At 41.8% G+C, this 23,930-nt stretch overlaps 1 protein-coding gene across 8 annotated transcripts in view; it reads left to right on the top strand.

Moving 5' to 3' along the window:
• The first annotated feature begins 963 nt into the window (after window positions 1–963).
• RIMKLB (ribosomal modification protein rimK like family member B) overlaps window positions 964–23,930 on the top strand; it is a 53,255-nt gene continuing 30,288 nt past the window's right edge. For 5 of the 8 annotated variants that reach the window (XM_067695650.1, XM_067695652.1, XM_067695653.1 and 2 more), the window contains exons 1-2: window positions 964–1,078; window positions 21,598–21,833. In XM_067695650.1, the coding sequence (XP_067551751.1) occupies window positions 21,659–21,833 (175 nt within the window). In that variant the 5' untranslated portion in view covers window positions 964–1,078; window positions 21,598–21,658. Of the gene's footprint in view, window positions 1,079–1,846; window positions 1,952–10,308; window positions 10,562–12,007; window positions 12,153–21,597; window positions 21,834–23,930 lie in introns of those variants that run through there. The other 3 variants (XM_067695657.1, XM_067695658.1, XM_067695656.1) reach the window with 3 other exon arrangements.

Consider the following 23,930-nt stretch of genomic DNA (forward strand, 5'->3'; position numbering starts at 1 on the left):
CAGCACTCAGTAGAGCCCTAGCCACAAACAGAATACAGCCCACGTTTCTGTCCCGCTGTATTTTTGTGCCCCCAACCTGAGGGCTGAGGTTCCCGCATATGCACGTAAGAACCAACAGCCTGAGTGCCCCAGGCAGGCAGAGAGCCAAGCCATGACCTCAGGACACAAGTTGAGACAAGAGAAGGATAACAAGTGGGTACCCCAAAATCAAATTCAAACCCTGAACTTGGTAAGGAAGGGACAACTGAAACTTTACCTTCCTCTCTTGACCAGGCGCCACAGATAGAGATCTGGGAGCGTTGACTTTTTAAGAACTCTTGCCCTTGGCTCACTTCTGCCAGTTTCCCTGAGATCCTGTCTGCAGGAGAGAGCAGGGTGTCCCAGCAGGTCTCTTCTTTAAAATATGTATTTATTTACTTTTGGCTACATTGGGTCTTCGTTGCTCCTTGTGGGCTTTCTCTAGTTGCGGAGAGCGGGGGTTACTCTTTGTTGCGGTGCACAGTATTCTCACTGCGGTGGCTTCTCTTGTTGTGGAGCACAGGCTGTAGGTGCACGGGCTTCAGTAGTTGTGGCACGCAGGCTTAGTTGCTCCGTGGCATGTGGGATCTTCCCAGACCAGGGCTCGAACCCGTGTCCCCTGCATTGGCAGGCAGATTCTTAACCGCTGCACCACCAGGGAACTCCCCCCAGCAGCTCTTATTCTGGTAACTAGAAACCGTAGAGGAGGAAAAATTATTTTCTTTCTACTCTTTATAGTGAGAGAAGTGCCCTGTTCTCTAGGGCACCTCTTGACTGGATTTAGGTTAAAAGTTCCCCACTGTGTCCACTGTAATTCAAGATTATCTGTGGTGAGATTAATATACTTGTTCAGTCTTAAAATTTTACTCACCTGAAGCCTCACACTGGACCTAGTCCAGTTTAGGTCAGACCCAGTCCAATCCCCGACCCAGTCCGGTTTTTAAGTTGGACTCTGGCTGGTTTCCGGACCCAGTCTGGAAGAACTCAGATAAAGTCTGACAGCTCATAACACGAGGATCCAAGAGGGACTTGGACACAGAGAAGCAGACACAGAGAAGCAGTGAGTTAAAGGGGCTACATGGATACGTCCACCTGGTTCCTCATTTCTCCTGGGAGGGGTCCCTGGGGGGCTCCTTTGGTTCCTTCTTCTGACAACAGAACAGTTGAAAAGAGGCATATTAAAACTTTAAGAGTTTATGTGAACTAAAATCAGTTCTAATTGGGCAGCTTTCCACCGATGGGAGCTGGGGAGAGACTTTCATAGGGAAAGGGGAGAAACAAGGAAATTATTGATGGGATGTAGCTTAAAGCCTATTCAGTGGCCATTCAGTCTAATGGCCCCCTGGTTTAGTTAACGGAACAGCATTTATTAAGATTTAGGGAGGGCTCCATGAATGAATTGTGAGGAAATCAGTGATTATCAAACTTTAGTGCATCAAAACAAACCAATGTATATCATCACAATGAAGATTCTTCAGCTTCTTCTTAGGGATTTCAGTTTGGTATGATTGTGGGGTAGAGATAAGGATCTGCAAACACCTCCAGGTGTTCTTACTAAAGGTAGGCCTTCTTACTTCTCACCAGTATTTCTCAAATTGAGCGTGGGTCAGAATCCTCTGAGAATAGGATTGCCAGATAAAATGTGGGATGGTCAAATAAATTTGAATTTCACATTTTTAATATATCTCAAAAATTGGGACATCATCTGTTGTTTTAACTAAAATTCAAATGTGCTTTCTTTCCAAGTGTCACTAAATCCTTCAAAATAGCAATTTAAATTTTCCTTGTGGCAGATATTTGTGATTGTTGTCTGTTTTGTCTTTTTCAGAAATTTCAAATGATGCAATCTCATCAGGAGATTATTCTCTTTGTCTCTGATTCACCTATTGACCTCTTTATAAGAATCTTCTGTCCTACTTCTACGGTCACCTTGGTAATGTAGTGGGTAACAAAAAGCTCAATAAACTGTTATACCAAATCTTTCATACTTTTATCTTTTTTCTTAGTTTCTCCCTTTACTTTCACACCTCCGTTTTGTCTCTCCACTGCTTTCCCCTCCTAAATCTGTTTCTCCGCTTTTGTTAAAGTTGTCTTCGTTGAAATGTCTCCCGGGGCTTTCTCTCTCCTTTCCTTTTCTTTCTTTCTGTTTTCTTTCTCCTCTTTTTCCTTCTCCTGAAGCCTTCCATGGCAAAATTAAAATCTGTAGAAACAAGTTAGCGCACTAGGGACCAGGCCACAGTATCGTGTTCCAGAAGGAGATTCTGTTCTGACAGTCCTTTTGCAAGAGCAAATTCCCAGTCAGGGGAAAAGAGAGCTTCAAGAAACAATTGCTTTGCCCGAGGATCTGTTGGGAGAGTGATGGATGGCACTGCACTGAGAACTGCCGGAAAAGGAGGGGAGACATTGCCAGGCAGCGTGAGGGGAGGAGGCGGCTGGGAGAAAGAGCCAGTCAGGAAGAGCTAGGAAAGGGGCGGAGAATGTGCTGCCTGTATATGCCGCCTGCAAGACCTTTCTGCAGATGTTGTGTCTTTGTGAGCTGACTGCAGAGGCCATGTGCGTGCAGACTGTATGTGAATGTATGCGTTGCTTATTTCAGATCGTGGGTCTATGGGAACCGCTGACTGCAAGAAACAGGAATGTATTGTTGAAAGGATTTTGCAGTCAGAGTGCTTGTTTGTGGTTGTGTGGTATGTGTGACTGACTTTTTGCCAAATGCGCTGTTCTGATGCCAGCTCTGAGAGTTTAGTGGAAGTCTGGCCGACTAAGCTAAGACACAACAAAGTCAGAAGGAAATATGGGGGCAACCTGAGATGGAAATAGAGAAGCTGTTGCAAGAAGAGAAAAAAAAAAAGACTTGGAGAAAGGGGAAATGAATGAGAAAACAGAAAATAAGCGATAAAAATTCCTTCCTTAGAAAAGGAAGAAATTTGAAAGGAAGAGAAAGAAAAGCAACATTCTTCCAGATGCAGGCACTATATATATATTTTATATATATATTATATATATATATAATTATATATATATATCTCCTTACTTCTGGTGCCTTGGTGAGATATTTCCTAGCTTTTCTCCCTTATTTCTTTCTAGACACAGTTCATCGTGGCATATTTATTACACGTATATTTTGCTTACACCAGGGGATATTTTAAAACTTAACAGTTATCCAGAAAGAAACATTAGTAGCTCTTAAATGAGAAAGGATTTTTGGGTGCTGTTGTTAGACAGGAGCGCTATTGGACATAATGGAAAGACACTCAGTTTTGATCAGAGATTAATTGAATTTTAATTCTTTAAAATGTTTAAGTGATTAAAACAGTACGTGAAATGCATGACATTTCAAAAGCAGGGGTGTTGAAATACAGTTTCCACATTCCAAAGGTGGTTATTGTTACTACTATGATTATTAACAATTTAACAGGCACTACCTACACCTGCAATGAGATATTTAAATTAGTCACGAGAACTTCTAGATCTCGACTGACCGATAAACACGGAGGCAGCATAACTTTGAACTTGGATGTGGACTGGGGAGGGAAGTCCCAGTTGGGACCATCCCAGTTTCGCTTTGTTGCAAACACACTACATATTTTGGATGGTTTCAAATTGCAACCATTATGGTGTCTTCCTCAGCTCTTTGCTTGCTTCATTTTTAAAACCTTAGAAGTTATTATAATTGTATTTCCAGTATACTAACTTTGCTCCATGCACTAATACGTTTTTTGGTTCATTCAGCCGTCTTTTCCTCCCTTTCCACTATTTTTTTCATCTGCCTCTCTCCTTTTTTTTTCTTCTTTCCCATCATGTTTCCCTGGTTTTGATTAAAATTCACTTCACTTCTCTCCTCAGCACTCTCTCCTTTATGGAAATTATTCCTTTTCAGGCTTGTCTTTTTCCTCATTCCCTCCTCTGGTGTCTTTGTCTCCAGCAGAGGGGTCTGATGTTGATATGAGGTAGGGAATGAGGCCTGGGAGAAAGCAGCCTGGGAAGAGGGAAGAGGGCGGAGGAAGCGGTGCTTCAGCTGTTTCTGCCATTAGCCTATAAAAGGCTGCCTTAAGTATGCCTCTGTAAATTCCTCCCCTCCCATCCCCACAGTCCCCCCTGCAAAGGGTCTCTCCACTTCCCCACCTTAAATCCCACCTCCCCTACCCCCCACCCCACTACTTGGGTGACATCACTCTTTCCCAGCTGTGACTGCCAGGGACACTGACCTACTTTTGCCCCCTCGGTCAGGCACTAAACCCTGGTTTGTCTTTTAAACGCTGACTTTCTGCTAAACCCTTTTTGCCCCAACATATCAGTGGGTCCCTCTTTGAAGCGCCAAACATTTCAGTTCCCCACAAAAATAGCAGTTTTTATTTTTAGTAACGGAAGTTGGAGAAAAAGCTTAATGATAAAAAGCTTCTACGACTTTAGCAAATCCATCTATGACTTAAGTGGATTTGTTCTTTGTTGATTACGATGGAATCTATATGTATTTGGAGAATAACATTAGTAATAATTTTTTGGTTGACTCTTTATATGTACGGTTGAGGAATGGACTATGAGATCCTTTGTGACAAATTCCAAATATATATATATTCCATATATATATATATAAAACCATTATTTATCAAATGTTTGTATATGATGTTAGAGACATAAGCCAAAATAGCAGGCATCAATATCCAAATCAAACTTTACATACTAAGTAGTGGGAAGAAATGGCCGACAAAATCAATTGTGTAGCCTTTGAGGGATTATAAAGAGTTGGTTAAGAGTATGTACTTTGATGCTTGGATTCAAATCACGGTTTTGGCACTTGCTAGCTGTGTGAGTTTGAAAAAGTTACTCAACGTCTCTGTTCCTCAGTTTGCTCATTTGTAAAAAGGAGATAACTCAAGCGCAGTAGGGTTATTAGGAGGATTAAACATGTTCTAAGACATATTAGGTTTATTATGAGACTGGGGACAGATACAGAACTATATACGTTTCAGATATTTCTATGGCTATTTCCTCATTCACCATTTATTTACTAAGCAAGCCAGTGTTATAGATCCTCTATCTTGGTCTCCGTTGTCTGCCCTAGTTGTCCAGAAAAGTTTTGGGAAAGTAGCCAGAAGGTTTGGAACTTGGATATTTCGAGAGATTTGCCTAGTAATTCCACCGTGTCACTCGTTGTTTTCTTTCTCTTCACTGTCTCCTCATGCTGCTAGGATGAATCCCAAACTGAAAGGCACTGAGAGAGAGAGAGACCAGAAAATCAAGGAAACAGTTAGTTTGGGGGAGTCAGGTCGAGTCGATGGAAGAAGGGTTAAATAGAAGAGCAAGGAAGATGAAACAAATCTAACTTGATGATCAAAATGGGTTTGTAACCCAAGAGAGCAAAAATGATTGAGAAACAAAATGTAGAAATAGAGTAGATAAGGATTTGGACACAACAGATATAAATTGTTCTGTTTCTTTGCATCAAGGATAAATACATGAACTTAGATTAATGAACAGAACTCCCTAGTCTAACTTTTTCGATGTGCAAAAGATAGCAAACTGGACCAGGACAGTCACGATGGTGGCAGGTCAGTAGGATGATCTCAGAACGCATTCATTCATTCATCCATTCAATCTGTAAATCATTCAAGGTGCTGCTGGTGACATAGGTGTGTGGCGGATCCTACAGCCCATACGTGGTTTGATACCATCATTTCTATGGTTGAAATGTCAACAAATTCAATCCGGTGTCTCCCTGCACCTAGTGGAGGGTTCTTGTTTTCTTTTTTCCCCTATTATTTGAGGCTTCCTCTATTCTTTAAAAGAGAACATGCTGCTGCCTTTCCACCTTTGCTTAGTCCATTCTCTCTTCTTCTGTTCTAACCAGACTGAAATACTTTTATGATACTCCAGTGGATAGGGAATCAGGAGACTCGGAATTGCCACCAATGATTTTATCTCATTGCATTGATTTTCCCTTCTGTCAGAAGAGACTAACAATATTTACTCAACATTTCGAGGTTGCTTGAGGCTTACATCGAGTTTATAAATGCTGAGTGCTTTAAATTAAGAACATTTTACAAATGGTTATCTCTTTAAGACACTATTCTCAAGCTGTCATGTATCTAAGATTCAACTTGGTAAGCTTGTTAAATTTGCAGACTATTGGCTGATTCCGTAAGTTTTTTGTTTGGCTCAAAAAATGCAGATACCCGGGCTCATTCAGAAGGTCGGGGTGAAGGCCAAGGAATCTGCATTTTAAACATCCTGGTTTATTCCTGTGTCACAGATAAAAAGAAATAGTAGCCAGATACAATTAAAGGAAGGGGAAAAACCTACATCACCTCTCTTTCTAAGGGGAAAAACCTACATCACCTCTCTAAGTCATTTTTTTCCTTTACACTTTTTCTTTCTCTGATGCAGCCAATCTGTACCGTCTTTCCTCCCTTTCCCCACCCCATCCTCCTTTGTGTCTGGCATCTGTATTTTCTTAGCATAGTTAGAGAGGCACTCAGCTTACTGTGCACAAATGGAGTGGAGGGAAAGGAGGAGGGATGTGGGTGGAGAAAGGCTAGATCAGGGTTTAGCTATTCTAACTGAAGACTGTTGCCGCCAGGCTGGTTCTAGCCGGCTGGCTCTGGGAGAGGAAGCACAGGGAGAGCTACATCTCCTGCAGCTGCTTCTACTGTTCCTTATTTGCTAGTGTACGCTCTGATATAGGACACCCACTACCTTTTCTCCACCCACAGGAATCACGTTAGATACCCAGTGATGTACACTATTTTAGGTACTGAGAATAATTCTGGATTCATTCCTGTTTACAGTTTTTCTCTTCACTACTTTAGGCCTTAGTTTTGATCAAACCCCAGCTTGTTTGTTTGTCATTAACCCCAGGAGAGAAAGATTTGCACCAGATGGTGTCTATGGGGTACTTAAAGTTTTTGCTTGACCCAAAGTCTAGATAATAAGTGAATTATGCTTTCTGGCTGATATAGATATACATGGATAATTCCAGCACCTCTTGTCTAATCCTCGGTCCCTTCAGCTTGGGGGAACATCAGTCTTGTGTAATAATAGCTAATATTTATTGCACGCTTCATATGTAGTGCATTATATTTAAGTTACCTCATTAATCCTTATAGTTCAGTGAAATAGTTAATCTTCATTTTGTTGATGAGAAAACTGAGGCTGATAGAGGCAACAATCCCATGACACCAGCAAATAAAGCTGGGATTTCAAATCAGATAAATCAGATTTATCTGACTCCAGAGATGTGAGGTTACTTATAATATGTCTTCTCAAGGGATTCAACCCACCCCCTCCTGAAGAGTATCAATTTATGGGTTAAAAATGAGTGGTGCATGATTAAACCAAGATAAGTTACATTGCCACCAAAAGGAGTTGTGAGTCCATACCTGACCAGACATAACTACCGTGAAAACACAAAGATTATGGTTGAATCTAAGAAACTGAGCCTTTCCGGAAATGCTAAAAACAATTTCTGCTCCCTCATTACTTCATACAAAAATAGGAAGTATGAATTTGATCATTATTCATGTAAAGATTATCTTATAGAGTGACATATCATTGGCTTTGGTTTTAAAAATATACTTCTGGGTTTGTTTTTAAAAATATACTTCTGGGTTTATTTCCCTGACTAGATTAAGTGAAAAGCAAAGTTGTTGTGTGTGTTATGAATTTCTTAGGCTGTGTCTGGCACATAGTGACAGTATATTGAATGACAGCATTTTTTTTTTTTTTTGCCTCTCACTGTTGTGGCCTCTCCCGTTGCGGAGCACAGGCTCCGGACGCACAGGCTCAGCGGCCATGGCTCACGGGCCCAGCCGCTCCGCGGCCTGTGAGATCTTCCCGGACCAGGGCACGAACCCGTGTACCCTGCATCGGCAGGCAGACTCTCAACCACTGCGCCACCAGGGAAGCCCTGAACGACAGCATTTTTCTTAACAGACAAGTGGCCTGTTAGTTAATAGTCTCATACTCCCTATCCACAGTTTCACCTATGCAACCTGGTTTTCTTGGGCAGTGCATGGTTACTGTGAATTGGGATCCTCTGCTGGGCATGCCCGCGACCTTTTCTCTGTGCCAATTTCCCTATGTATTTTGCGTCAGATTCTCATTGTGTTCATATCTCTGTGATCAAGCTTTCTTTGATCACAAAATGATTCTCCTCTTTTCCTCTTTAGATTGAAGGGAAGTACTTCATGTTCCAGGAGATAGTATCAGAGTGGAGTAAATAGCAACATTTTAGTTCTGTAGACTTTTACCCCCTTTCTTCTGAAGGTAGTATATCATATAACACTTTTGTACCTCTAAACGTATCTTTCGTGAAAATAGTTCACCATCCTAGGTTACTCTGTGTCAAAACATGCAGTAAACACTTAGTTAACACCCTAACTACATTTCTCAGTTATGGTACTCTCAAGTCCCCCTGAGGTAAATCAGCAAAAAAAAAAAAAAAAAAAAAAAAAGCAGACCCTAAAGATTGGGAAAGGAATGCTGAAAAGAATTTGTTGGCTGAGGGGACTGAGAAGGGGTTGTGATCTGCAAGAAGGCAAACGTGTTAGGACATACTCTCTAACATCTGGGATATCTGGTGTAATAACTGACTAAGGTTATTTGGAAATGAATCTTCCATATAAAGTATGGTTTATCACAGGATATTGAATACAGTTCATTGTGCAATACAGTAGGACCTTGTTGTTTGGATATTCTGTTATATAGAATGCACCTGCTAATCCCAAACTCCCACTCCATCCCTCCCCCAACCCCCCTCCCTGAAGTCTGTTCTCTGTCTGTGAGTCTGTTTCTGTTCTGTAGATAAGTTAGTTCCTTTGTGTCGTATTTTAGATTCCACATAGGACATCACTTGGTATTTGTCTTTCTCTGTCTGGCTTTATGGATAATCTCTAGGGCCATCCATGTTGCTACAAACAGCATCATGTCATTCTTTTTTATGGCTGAGTAATATTCCATTGTATATACACACCACATCATTACCCATTCATTTGTGGATGGATATTTAGGTTGTTTCCGACCTATTCATATTCTTACCCTCCTTTGTGGAGGAGTTTTTCAACCTTCCTCACTAGAGGGAAATTACCAGCAACATCTTAAAAAATCTTCTACCCCTTCTCAGCCATACTGAGAAGAAACACCCTAAAGTGTAAATGAAAAAAAGTGTAAAACATTCATTTTACACAGTTTGGAAATTTACAAAATGCTCGTAAGTCTATTATCACATTTCATTCACACAGCAACCTTGGGATATACTCTTTTCATAACAAAGGATCAGAGTTAGTTAAGTAACTAGGTTAATTAACAAGTGACAAGGTTTACACTGGTTTCCAAGCGGCAGAGCTGGCTGTACCACGGTGCCCCGCCTGTATCTTAAAATCTGCCTAAAGCCTGGAGAATACATGATGTTTAAAAATTGGCCTCACTACCTACAGAGGCATTGTCCTTACTCTGTACAGGGACAAGGACCTTATGGGTGTTTACGGTCTTTGTCCCCCAAACCTTTGCCTCCGGAGGGAAGACTACGGTTTGAGGGTACTCGAGGGGGAGGCGGTCCTCAGGGCGGCGCGGGAGGTGGGCGGGGACGGGCGGGAGACGCGGAGGCGCGGACACGCACTCCGCACACTGCGCCTGGGAGACTCGGTGGGCTCGCGTCAGGGTTCAGAGTGTGGGTGAATGGGGCTGGAAGAGGGACGGTGAGGGCGGGGAGGGTGTACAAAGGAAGGGATTCACCACGCGGTTTCGAGTTGGGAACAAACCTCGCCCCTCCACCCGTTTCCCTTTCTCAGTGAGGACGGTTTGGGGGCGGGTGGGGAAAGCGCGTCCTCGAAGCGCTCTCGCGCTCCCCTTTTCCTTCTCGCGCGCGCCCCCATCGCCTCTCCTCGACCCCAGAGGCCGCGAGGGTTGCGTGCGGAGACGGGACGCCTGGGGGTCGGGTCCCGACGCAGGTGTCAGATCCGCTTGGCCAGGTTTGGCCGGCTGGCTGGCCCGGCCCTTTGCTCGGCCGGCCCTCGCAGCGCCGCCGCGCCTGGAGGGCGGGGCCGGGGCGCGCACGGGTCCTCGGCGCGCACGGGTCCTCGGCGCGCGGGTCCTCGGCGCGCGGGCGGACGGCGCGCTTCGCCTAGGTCTGGGGGAGCGCGGGGCGGTCTCCGCCGGCGTCGCGCGCGCTGTGTGAGAGCGGGGTCGCGCGCGCGCACGCCAGGCGAGTGAGGGAGTGTGAGGGAGTGAGGAGCAGTCGGGTGTGCGTGGGTGTGGGGGGGGTGAGTGTGAGTGTGTGTGTAGGTGTGTGTGGGGGTGTGTGGGGTGAGGGAGAGCCAGACCGACCGCGCGGCTGTGAGAAAGGGGGCGAGTGGGCGAGGGCGCCGGGCCAGGCTGTGGGAGCCGTGGCGGCGGCGGCGGAGAAAGGAGGCGGCTCCCGGCCTCCCGACCCCATCCCCCTCCTCTCCTCGGACTTACTGCCCGCCCGGCCGCCCGCCCGCGCCGCCCTCGGAGGCCCCAGCCGGGCGCCGCCGGCCGAGAGCCAGGGAGGAGTCGCCCCAGCCAGGTGAGCGGGACCCTCGCGTTCCCTCCGCGGGGGTCGTGGCGAGAGGCGGAGGCGCGCCCGACCCCAGCCGCCCGTGGCGGCCGAGTTGGGCGGAACGGGCTCCAGACGAGCGGGGCCGGGCCCGGGAGAGGACGGGGCCGTGCGCGGCTGGGGCCCGGGGCTTGGGGAGGCCGGTGGTCGCCTCAGAGCCGGGGACGGCGGGGCGCTCGGCGGACCCTGGGCTGGGATTCTGCTCCGGGAGGGGCTGAGGATGCCGGTGGGTGCGGGAGGCTGGAGGGAGGCGGCGGCCTCGGGCGGGGTGCAGTGTGGTCTCCCCTCGGCGAGGGGGTGTGGTGACCCTGGGGATGCGCGTCGGAGCCACACACGCGTGGCGCAAACCTGTCTTCGGCAGCGTGGTGATCTCTGCCTCCACTGCTGCCATCAGACAGATTCCTGTGGTGTGTGACCGAGGCGGGAGGGGCTGGTATTGGTCCCGCAGTTATTCTGTTTTAATTCCACGCTTTCCTCCTTACGTGTACATTTTTAGAAGAGTGACAGCCATTCCTCTTTTTCTTTTGAAAGCCCTCTGAATAAGATGGGTGACAGTAATTGCTTGTCTCGTTTGATTTTTTTTAACAGCATTTGACCGTGATGCAGATCTTCCCCCCCCCCGCAATAAATCCAAAGTAGTTAGGGGATAATTACTTCAGATTTGCCTTACTAATTTTTCCTTATCGCTGATAGATTTGTCATCCCCTGTATTTTCTCCCATTTGTGTTTACGGATAGAGATGGGGCGTTAATTCTCTTCTGTGAGTGGGATTATTATAGTAACCGTGTTGAATGTAACCTCGATGTAAATTCTTTGCTTGTGCCGTTTTCTTATTAATTACAGGAATTGTTCCCACATCTTTGTGGAGTTGGGTTAAATTTGAAGTCTGTATTGAAACTGCATGGGCAGCCTAATATGGAAGGTTTTCCTTTTGTGGGCTTGATATTTTGATTATATTTATGGATGATTTAATTTTTAACTGTAACCATTAAAATGTAAATGTTATTTACTTTAGATCTCATTTCATAGCATCGGATAGTTGTAAGGTCTTTTTAAAAAGAAAAAAACGATTTCTTTAACAATTGACTGTCCAAATACTTTAACATATTCACTTGAAATAAAACACTCTGAAATTTTAGTCATGGAGAGTCACCGTAACTTCTGGAATGAAAAGCTCTAATGTAGTCGTAATATAGTTAGATTTCTTTTATAATGGTTACTGGATTTAGTTAGTGTGTCAAAGGGGAGGAGGCCTATTTTGTTTTGACGTAATCTTTTGTTTATTCCAGTCTATCTTGGTTAGGTATTAGTTTCCTTCCTTCATGTCATAGACTTAGTTTGGCAACATGGCTGTTGATGTTTTTCTCTTTCTCCGTCTCCCTTGTTTTCTCTCTTGTCTTCTCTTACCCCCGCCAGGTGCTGGAGTCTGCTTGTCAGGCAGGGAGGCAGTCTGTGGGATCCTGAAAACAGAGCCAAGAAGGGGAGCAGCAAATTGAGTCACATTCAGCCCTCTACTCAGTGAAGAGCCACTTTTCTCTTCCTGCCTTTCCCCCTGTAGGGGGTAAGGAGCTGTATATCTAACCTTCAGACTTTTGGCTATGAGCTAAAATTCCACTTATCTTAGTTCTAGTTGGATAGCTTTAATTTTTTTTCATGTTTCCTATTGAATATGATAACATCTGGGGGTGCAGGGGAGAGTGACAAGAAGAAATTACCCTTTTTTTCTTTTCCCTTCTCATTCAGTCCCCTCTTCCTCACCTGAGGGAAATACCAGCAATATCTTGTAAATCTTCTACCACTTCTTAGCCATACTGTGAAGAAAGTTCTAAAATGAACATTCTTTTTTTCTCTAAACACCAACCAAACCTCATGCATTACGTTGTTGGGGCACAGGATGAAACATACCTTTTAAATTATCTCCCAATCCTTTCTTTCCCCAATTTGTATTCACATGGGGTTTGCTACTGGGGTAATTCACTCGACTGATCGATCTCTCAAATCCTCTCCCCTCCCAATGAGCTAAAAGACCGAGCACCATGAATACTGGAATAGATTAGGGGAATGGACAGAGTAGAGTGAGTTGTTCCACACTTTGGGACATAGCTTTTATCATCTTCTTCTGGGGAGCAGGCATAGAGACCTAAACACAGAAAATGGGTGGAGGAAGAACTTCTGTACCCACAAACAGGCCATGAAGAGTGAGAAAACCAAACATAAAGTAAGGAGGGTGAGTTATTGTATGTTGCTTGCTGACAACTCTTTTTTGGGGGTGGATTTGTAGAGAGATTTTATGGCTGATTAGCTTACAAAGAATATTCTCTGCAAGTGGGATTAAGTCATAAGCATTTGAGAAAAGAGCCTTTAGAATTGTTATAGTTACGCTATTGAGGGGTGGGTAGGTAGTGATAAGAACAATGAAGAAAGTAGTATTTTTAGATGTTAGCTGTACTGGCATGTGCAGTTGTTTCAAGAGAGGTTGAATCGGGGAGATTAGGTACAGGTGTTGGGTAAATTGTCCTGCATTACTTGGGAATTTTCCTGCTTGTCATATTAAGTGTTGTGAAGAAATAATATAGTACCTCCAAAAATATCTGTACATAATATATTTTAGATTTATGTGCCATATGTATCTGTGTAAATGTTTGGTTTGCAGAAAAGGACTGATTTTCTGGCTTCATGGTAACTGATGCCATGGTGTCATTTTCAGTGTTTTCTTTTCCAATGTTTTTTCCTTTTCAAAATTGTCTTGGAGGACAAAAGTCACAGAGCTAGCCAGATCTACTCCCTTAGAGCCTGGTCTGCACGGAACCCATCTGCTTATATATCTTTTTCCCTCTCCTTACTGCCCCAACCCCAGGCCCCACTTTAATTGTTAACAAAGGTTGTATAGTGATGATAGAAAGTAGCAATAGCTTTGGGTTGGTTGTTTTTTATGCGAAACTGAAAAAATAAAATTTTAAACAGCTACGTTTAGATACTATGTTGTACAATTTGCCTGATGTTTAATTTTGAAAATAGCTCTGGTTTTTTGATACTCCTTTGTCATTCAGCATAACAAAGTCCTTTAAAGTAACTCCTAACCCTTAACCATGTCCTTTTGAGGTTCTATGCTGCCCATTGGGGATAATAGTATAGAACACAACAGATGGGGATTCTGCCCTCATAGAGTTTACTGTCTAATTTCATTGGTCCTCTTGTTTCGAGAGAGGTTGAATGGAGGGCGGGGGTGGGGGGCAGATTAGGTACAGATGTTGGGTAAATCGTCTTTCATTACTTGGAAACTTTACTGTTTGGTCCTTTCCCCTGTCAATCACTTCTCCCAGCAATGTCTGGAGGAGTCTACTGGATTGTGAATTGATGAATTAGCAGAACAAATTTGTGTAAATGTTTATATGCCAAGTTTATTATTATTATTTTTTTACTACCTTTCTTTCAAAAGTGGCAGCACACCACCAAGTTGTGATAAAAAAAAAAATAATCCAAACCTACCTCTTAAATGTTTTTGCTCTATTCAGTTCCGTAACAGTCCCCTTTTTGTTTCCCTCTCTCCATCTCTCTCTCTTTTAACCACCTCTGATACTAGCTCTTAGCTTCATTTTCTTAGAAATATAGAAATAAGGTCTCCAAGATAGAGCATGGATTTGCTATAAAAGATCAGACCGGTTCTGTCTTACTGCTCTGCTGTCCTGTATTTGGCAGTATTTCAGACTTTGATGCTTTATCAGAAAACTACATCTTGAAAATTCATGCAGGTTTGCCCAAATACAACAAACTTGGAATTCTTCCCTGATGCTTTGGAGTTCTCAGTTGTTAGCTTATTCCTTTGACATGTGATGTAGTTAGCCATATCTGCAAAGCCTTCTTGAATGTGTTAACAGCTTCCCAGCCCTTTTTACAGCATAGTGTCCAGAAAGAAAATTTCGAAGGAAGGCCTGACATTTAACATGTTAAGTGTGATGAACTTTGAGCTGTACTGTGCGTTGCATCTCAGGAACATTTTTTAAATTTTGTGCCACATTCCAGAGATACTTTGATGTAACATTTCTCTGTTAAGTGAAATCATTAGAAATGTTATTTGGATTCCAGAGAAAACTTAGGTTTTGTTTATACCACAGACTATTTTAGGAATTTTAGTAACAAAGCTACAGGTTATTTAAAGGTAACATATTTTTTGGACCCTTTAGTTGGGAATGTGTAAACATTTGCATGTTAATTTGCTCATGACAGTTTTTTTCCTTTTCCAGTTTTCTTTTTATTGTAAAATACACACAATATTTCCGTCTTAACAGATTAGTGGTATTAAGTACATTCATATTGTGCAGCCATCACCATGGCCATCTCCAGACTCTTTCGTCCTGCATAACTGAAACCCTATACCCATAAAACAGTAACTCCCTAATCTTTAAATGCCCCAGCCATTAAGGACCATCATTCAACTTTCTGTGAATTTGAGTACTTTAGATTGTGGGGCATAATGTCGTCAAGGTTCATTCATGTTGTAAGCATGTATCAGAATCTAATGCCTTTTTAAGGCATTAGATTCTGATACATGCATTTTGCTTATTATTCATCTGTCAAATGTACACGTGGGTTGCGTCCACCTTTTAGTTATTGTGAACAATGCTGCTCTGAACATACGTGTACAGATACCTCTTTGTGACTTAGCTTTCAGTTCTTTTGGGTATATACCTAAAAGTGGAATGGCTGGATTGTATGGTGATTCCATTTTTAATTTTTTGAGGAACTTCCGTAGTGTTTTCGGCAGCTGCTGCACCATTTAACATTCCCACCGGCAGTTGGCAGGGCTTCCAGTTTCTCCACGTCTTCCCCAACACTTGTTATTTTCTGTTTTTTGGGGGGTTTTTTTTTGTTTCTTTATTGTAACCATCCTGTGAGGTAGTTTTGTGTTTCAGTGCTTAGTGATGTTGAGCATTTTTTCTTATTCATGACATTTTATCATCAGATCATTTTTAGTTCTGTCGGGGCTGGGGGTTTGTCTCTTTTGTTAACCATGGTATCTTTAGGGAGAGTGCGTAGTGGGCACTCAAATATTAATTGAATGTATTATGCAGTTGAATGCTTAGTTTTGTGTATTTAGTAGTTTTATCTTTTTTGGCTATAATAAAGAATCCCAAAATATCATGGAGTTGGAAGTTTATTTCTTCCTCATGAAAAAGAGATAGTAAGCAGTTTAAGGCCACAGTACTGTGCAGTTGTCAGGGATTCAAGTTCTTCTAACACTTAGCTGCACTTTTCCTAGGGTCGACTCTTGTCCTCTGTCCAGCTGGTTGTTGGAGGTGTAGCCATGACACCCACATTCCAGGTAGCAGAATGGAGGAGGGGCGGAGGAAGAGTACATCTCTTTAGCATGCTTCCTGGAAGTTGGAGTGCAGTACTTTGGCTGAGCACTCTGCGACCATATCTAGTTGCAGAAAGGCCTACGCAATACAAATGCAGCCTCTTAGTCATATGGCACTGTGCTCAGGTAAATATCAGATCTGTTATTACAGAGGAGTAAGTGGAAAGTGGATATTGGTAGGCAGGTGGCAGTCTGTGCCATAGAGTGTGTGGAATTTGAAGGGACTCTGGGCTCTTCTACCACTTTCTAAGTTAGACAAATGACCTCTCTGCTAGTGCAGCCTCACCTGCCCAGTGAGGACAATAATGTGTCACAGGGATGACTGTGAGGATTAAGTGAGAAGATACAAGTAAACTGCCTAACACAGTAATTGGTACATATAATTACTCAAAAGGGATTTTATCCAAATTCCCTTCGATATCTTTAGATATAGTAGAAAAAGTGTACAAGGGACCATATTGAGTATGTATAGGAAAATGGTTATCCTCTCATTTTTCATGCAAAATCTTGTATATCGTTTTTTTAAGAAAAGGTATTATGATAGAGCTGTAAGGAGAGTATGAGTGAATGTGTCATGTAAAGTTTGGAAAATCAGATATTTGCTCTGTTTTTGAGGTATACTCTTTCAAGAATAAGTAGGGGATTGTCATCCATTTCTGTCACTGTAAAGTCAACTTTGATTAATACCTAACCTGCTCCTGCTTTCACAGCCTTACAGTCTAACTTCAAGTTAATGTGCTAAGGAGAATGGCACCCAGACAGTGATATTTTTAAAGTGGCGTCTTAGCTAAAGGATGAGCCTGTGGAGGAACTACCGAAGTTTCAAAGGGACATTGTTTTAGTGGATGATGGGGTAACAGGTTTAACACTATTAATCGGTTGTCTCTGAGACTTCTGAGATTTTCATTTTATCATTCATGTTCTGTACCCCTTTAATAAGTACACCCCCCACACACACACACACAATGGGGTGTTCCTACCTTTCTCTCATCTTCTTAATGCTTTTGTCCCTCTGCCTCTTACTCCCATTCATTCTCATTTCCTACAGTAATTCAGATCCACCTCCGAAAGAGACACTGGATAAGACAAGGAGAGGAAAGAGGGTAAAATTTCATATGTATCCCAGATTGTGTTTTGTTGTGTTTTGGATTTTTTGGGGAGGCTGGGAAGCATTAGAACTCACTGAGATTGAGAGAAAAGCCTTGATAAACAGATCCTTGGTTTAAAACCTTAAGCATAACAAAGTAGGTGTTAAAAGGTACAATTAAAGTCAACATAGGCATGTGGTATGATCTGGAGGGAGACTGTTGGGATTTAGAAAATCTCTGGAAATATAAGCTATGCTACTTAGTATTACTTAGTTAAAAAAAAATTTTTTTGGGTGCATTTCTTAACTCTCTTAACCTTCATTTCTTAATCTGTAAAATGGTTACTGTTAATACCGAGGTTTAATTTGAAATAGTGTTCATTCAACTTTTAGTTTTAAAATAGCCCAGTATTTGGAGTTTGATAAACATGTCATTCAACATCTTTAAACATTATGCTTCTGCTGTGGCATCTATTTATTATATGTGTGTGTGTATATTTTTATATATATATATTTATTTATCATCTGTATATATATTATCACACACACACACAGAGTTGACCCTTGAACAGTGTGGGTTGGAACTGTGCAAGTCCACTGATTTGTGGAATCTTTTTCAATAAATATGTACTGCAGTACTTTACTTGCTTAACTGAGGCAATAGTGGGTGGCATTTAGTTAAGGATGCCCGTTTAGGCATATTGAAACAAGATCTGAAATTCAGTTGAACTGCTGGTTGGAAAAATATATTTAGTAGGTCAATGATAGTAGTTGAAACTGGACTGAGAATGACTTTTCTAGAGAAAGGAAAGAAGGGTTTAAGAATGAAGCCCTGGGGATTATGTACAGGGGGAAAGCCGTCAGGAGAAAACAGTTACAGGAAATAATAGTGAAAGAGTGCCCGTTCACACATTTGTTATTTTCTGTGCAAACCTAATCCTCATCCAGGAGAGAACGACATCATTGAAAGTACAGCTGTAGTTATTGCCAAATTGAGTAAATTCTAGTTTTTATATTTAAGTATGTATATATTCTCTCCTCCAACATATTTTCTTTTTCAGTCTTTTGATTCTAAGTTCATTTGGTATATCTTATCTGGAATAAAGAATTTTTCTAGCAGTAAGAGATGCCCTTAATATCGTCAGATGGTAGATTGTGATTTTGCTTTTTCTTTACCAGAATAATTACCACTGGGAAGGGGGCCTTACAAGAAATCACCTTGTTTATGATTCTCATTTAATTAGCCTTGCCTGGAGTATTTGAAGATGACAGTCATAAAAATTGGTGTGCTTATCCAGAAGTTTTCACGGGAAAACTATCTCTAATATAAAATTAAATTTTATAGATTTCTCTCTATTTCAAAAAGGCTAGTTTAGCATTTATTTATTATCTGATGTTTATATATTATTTGGTACTTCTGGAGAAATAAAAAAATAGAGAATTAGTAGATCTGATTTTTTTTTTTATATTTTAAGAGGAAAAATCAACTCCTATGTATATGTGGACGTTTGCAAATGCCCTATTGATCTTACACTGTTGGAGAATAAACTCTTTCCCTACAGATATGTTATTGGGTAGCCAAACCTACTACTTTAAATGTCAGGGGAAAAAAGGGGAACCATTTTACTTTACAGGGGACTCTTTCCTGTCATTGATTGATTGCTATGTGGCTTGCGGGATCTTAGTTCCCCGACCAGGGGTCAAACGCATGCCTCCTGCAGTGGAAGCACAGAGTCCCAACCACTGGACCACCAGGGAAGTCCCTCCTGTCTTTTATATATTTATTTATTTATTTTGCGGTATGCGGGCCTCTCCCTGTTGTGGCCTCTCCCGTTGCGGAGCACAGGCTCCGGACGCGCAGACTCAGCGGCCATGGCTCATGGGTCCAGCTGCTCCGTGGCATGTGGGATCTTCCCGGACCGGGACACGAACCCGTGTCCCCTGCATCGGCAGGAGGACTCTCAACCACTGCGCCACCAGGGAAGCCCCCTCCTGTCTTTTAAAACAGTGGATATGATATGAACGTCAGTACTGACCTTTTATTGGCATACTTTGTGCTCCTAGGCTGTGTAGGTTTACTGTTAACGCTTTTGACTTTTTATCAGCTTTTTTGTTTTGTCTTTTTCCTTGATATTAACAGATGGGGAACAAAAAGAGAAAAGTAGATGTTTTAAAATCATAGTCAGGGAGGAGATACCACCCTATTGGTCTCTGCCTGGCCTATAGGAATGCATTGGTGGCCTTTCAGGCCAGGAGGGCTGTTGGAGATGCAGAGCCTCTGCTTTGTGGCTGGCGTCTTTACCTGTTTCCTGGGTATTGTTAAATGTGAATCCCAACGGAACAGTCTGAAAAAGGCGAACAGTCACTACAGCAGTATCCCTGGGCACCAAGGATGGTCAGCCGCTCATCCTCCCATGGAAACTGGGGGGGACCACCGGGCAGAGAAGAGGTTGTGCCCTTTCACTCCCTGGCAATAAACTGGTCTCTGGAGATGACTAAAATTATAGTAGATAAAAAATCTAGACAGGTGTTACTTGAAGATACCAACACCAGTCAGCTGAGGGATGTTAAGCACACTTTGTCTTTTAGAAACTGGTGATGTCATTTACTTGTACAGGAAGACTGAGTTGGAATACATTGTCGCATACCTCTACAAATTTTTACAGGAAAACCAGGGCATAATGCAAAAATCTTTTGAAAGTGATAAAGAAAATGTATTCTACGTGATCAAACTGAAGATACCTCAGTTCAGGACAAGGTGACAGCTCCCATGGTACCACTTCTTCTGTAAGGCGAGAGCATTCCTCCAGTTCCAGATTAGGGGCTGTGGGCATCCCCCCTGAAAGAATGTGGTCCAGTTGCGGCCAGTGGTGCTCTCTACCTTTGCTTCATGTCTTCCAGACAGAGAGGGGAATCATTTTCTTTCTTAGAACCCTAGGTTCATGAGGATTTCGAGCCCTTTCATTAAAAAGAAAATGAAAGGCGATGGGGAGCCTGATATGAGTCTGTTGTTAGTTGTTGGTTGCACACCAGTGTAGAAACACCCAAACTTTACATGAGGATATCAGGGCTGTGGCCATGAAGCCAGACAAGATGGATATGCCCATTGGCATCATCTCTTAGGAGTTGCTGCATGACTGTGAGATTGCAGTCCTGGAGTGTTTTTATTGTCTGGTTATAGAATCACTGAAAACACCATGTTGTGTTACGGTTGTGGCCTGGGCATTTTCCTGAAAGCTGACATGCCATAACTGCTTCCCAGTTGCCAGTGGCTATAACATCCCATCCTGATTTCTACTGGGTCCACAACTGCCCTAGTAATGCAGTGCAATTTCATGCAATGAAGTCAATCATAGAACAGACAGTGGTCAAGAACTAAGTGTCAGGGGAGGCACAGACGTGGCTTCGGAGTATTGGAGGTCAATGACAGGTTGCTTCAAAACCTACCCAATTGTAAACATTTTAAGGGCATTTTTATAGTTCCCCTCTCAAGGGAAACTGGACATCTCTACATTAGATGCTCTGGTGTGACTTGTGGAGCTTTTCCTTCTGAGTGAGACCCTTTCCATTCGCCTGGAAGGCCACATCCCATGTTCCTCATGTGTGAATTGAGCTCCAGTCCCCTGATGCCTTTGAGACTGTGGGTCCCCAGGCAGGTGGGTGAGTGTGGTAGGCAGGACAGGTCAAGGTCTTGAGGGAGGGGGTGGTGTGTGTGTGCGTGTGTGTGTGTGTGGTAGTGTCTCTGTCCCATGATGTTCTGCTCTTACTGTGTGCATCTGTGGAGCAGGCCCTTCTGGCTGAGACTGTGGAAAGCACGTGAACGGTGCGTAAGGGACCAGTTCCGGCTGCTGTGATGCTGGAAGCCGTCCATCTGTATGGCCGTTGCTTCCTCTATTCCTTGCCCTTGTCCTGTCCTTCTGTGTTAGGTTTGCCATGTCATCTGGGATAATATTAGAAATCACCTATTATGCTTGTTAGTAAAACTTGTAACTTTTTTCTTCTTCTCATGAAAATGACTTTCAGTTGTCTTGCTCATGATATAAACCCTGAGAAGCAGAACTCTTGGTGACATTCTAGTAAACAAGCTATGTTTGTTTAAGAAAAATTCTGTTTAAAAATAGAATAAAAACAGTGAGTAAGAGCATGCTGTCTCCTGACTGAAAAACAAATTTTAGTGAATGAACTTTGGCATTTATTTAAATAACTTTGGCAGTTATTCAAATTTTCCCCCCCACATTCTCAAATTACTTATTTTGACTAAAGTTGCTATGTGAATGACATCATTGTTGATGCTCATCTAGTAATATGTGCTACCATCTGATTTTTAAGCATACCTATAAATGTTTATAAGAAACTATACATATATGAAATAAAGGAAGATAATTGAACAATAGCTATAGATACATGAATATACATAATTTGTTCGAGTTTGTAGTGACGGAGAAGACAGGGTATAGTTCCTGTTTTTCATAGCTAGTATATAATCATGGCGTGATTTGTGTGAAAGCAAAAAATTGAGTAGTTTCTTGATTTACTTTGTATGTATATCTTCTCTTCCAGCTAGAAGGAGCCTGTATTCAGGAGGAAGTAATCCCAGAAAAGGAAGAACAGGCAGAGCAAGATGTGTAGCTCTGTGGCCGCCAAGTTGTGGTTTTTGACAGATCGTCGAATCAGGGAAGACTATCCCCAAAAAGAGATCTTACGAGCATTAAAGGCCAAATGTTGTGAGGAGGAACTGGACTTTAGGGCTGTGGTGATGGATGAGGTGGTGCTAACAGTCGAGCAAGGAAACCTGGGTAAGTCTACAGTTAAGTAACTTCTTTGCATTTTTACTTAGAATTTGGTGACTCTGCGTATTTTAGGAATAATTAGGGCAAAGGATTTGTTAATAGCCTTATTATTACTAAGTATCATCTAGTCTAAAAATCTAGTATATTTTATGGAAGAAATGGCAACACCGGTATTTGTTAAATCCCTTATTGTATTATTTAGGAAATAGTTGGGAGGGAAATTAAAGATAACCTACTAGTTTTCTTCCATCATTGTTTTCTATTTTTAAAATGCCTTGTTTACAAGGTGCCTCTATGGGGGAATTTGTACCCCATCAGGGTCCTTTTAGTAAATTGATCAAAATCCATGTGTAATTCTCATTTTCTTTTTTCTTTATAAGATGCTTTATATGTGTGGTGTTAAATACAGCTTTTCTTTCTGGATAAAAGTGTCCAAATGATTTGACTTAATTGGTGATAAGTATTTTTAATATTTTCAGTAGTTCATATTGTTTTCAGATTACTAGGGGAAGATATTTTGGAAACGTGTAGAAATTCTTTAGGACTGACTTGCAGGAGTCTTTAAGCTCTGTAAAAGGATTTGTTACAGTTAAATTGGTCCTTTCTATTAGGGAGAGGTGGTTATTGTGAGAATTAATAATGCAGAGTACAGATCTGCTTTTAAGGTAATTTCACTCATGGGCTTATTTCAGCTTTTCTGTCTCTGTCTCTTTTGACCTAATGCATCCTTAAGAGTCATTTATGCCACAAAATTCTGTTGCTTTTTTCCCCCCAAGCCACAGCTATTCTGACTTCTACTTCTTACTGTCCTGGGTCAGGATCTTAGGGCCCCAAATTTTAATGCTGCAGCAGCCCTCTAAGTCTTTTTCAAAAGTCTTTCCTTTCTAGCCCTTTCTCATTCATTAAACACTACTTTTATCATCTTAACATGATAAAACCTTCAGAAACTCTCTACTTCCCTATAACATTAAATCTAATCTTATTTTAAAGACTTTTCATTGATGCATGTCCCATAAATCCAGGAGTTTCTAGGTTTTTTTTTTACATTTCGCATATTTTGAATTATTTAAATCTCATACCATCTTGTAAGGAAGGTAATATTATCATTTTACAGGTGAGGAAACAGACTCTTGAAGAATTAAGTGGATAAATTAGAATAAAATTCCTCTTCTCACGTATTGTTAACTCTGCTGTAAATGCTGCAGATAGACCATTTGTCCAACCTTGTCTCTTATTAGTCTGTATTGTTTGCCTTGGGTCAGTATGTTCACTATGAAAGCTCAATGTCATTTGTGCTCATTGCTGTTTCTTTGTCTTTGCTCATATATTTCAGTACACCTTAATATTTCTGGACCACAGTTAACTGTGGTAACTGTGGATAAGGGGACTGCTGCATTCTCCTATAATATTTTTTATTTCTGTAGAATCGGTAGTAATGTTCCCCCTTTGATTTCTGAGTTTAGTAACTTGAGTCTTCCCTCGTTTTCTTAGTCCATCTAGATAAAGTTTTGCCGATTTTATTGCTGTCTCCTGTATTAGTGTCTTCTTTTGTGTTTGGTTGACATTTTTGTAGAAATCTTTACATTCCTTTTATTTCCTTTTGTGTATATTTCATTTGCTTTTTGCGTTTATACCATGGGGATTACATTTAACATCCTTAGGTTATACTACTCTAATTTGAATTTATACCAGCCAAACTTCAGTGACATGCAAACACTCTGCTCCTTTACCACTCTGTCTCCACCCCTTTCATTTGTTGATGTCACAAAATTACACCTTTATTCATTTTGTGGCCAAAAATATAAAATGATAATCCTTTTAAATGCACCAGTCTCTTAAGTTATATAGAAAACAAGAGTTGGAGTTACAAACGAAAGTTATAGCAATACTAGCTTTTATACTAATGATTGTTTATTTTTTCTTGAATTATATTGATCTCTAAATTCTGAAGTACAGTTACAAACTATTGTTACAGTAATGTTAGCTTTTCTAATTGCCCATTTATTTACCTTTATTGAGATATTTATTTTTCCATACGAATTTGAGTTACTGGTAGATGTCCTTTCATTTCACCTTACAGGTTCACGAACTCCCTCAACTTTT

Source organism: Pseudorca crassidens, chromosome 11, assembly GCF_039906515.1.
Source record: "Pseudorca crassidens isolate mPseCra1 chromosome 11, mPseCra1.hap1, whole genome shotgun sequence".
Taxonomy (NCBI): domain Eukaryota; kingdom Metazoa; phylum Chordata; class Mammalia; order Artiodactyla; family Delphinidae; genus Pseudorca; species Pseudorca crassidens.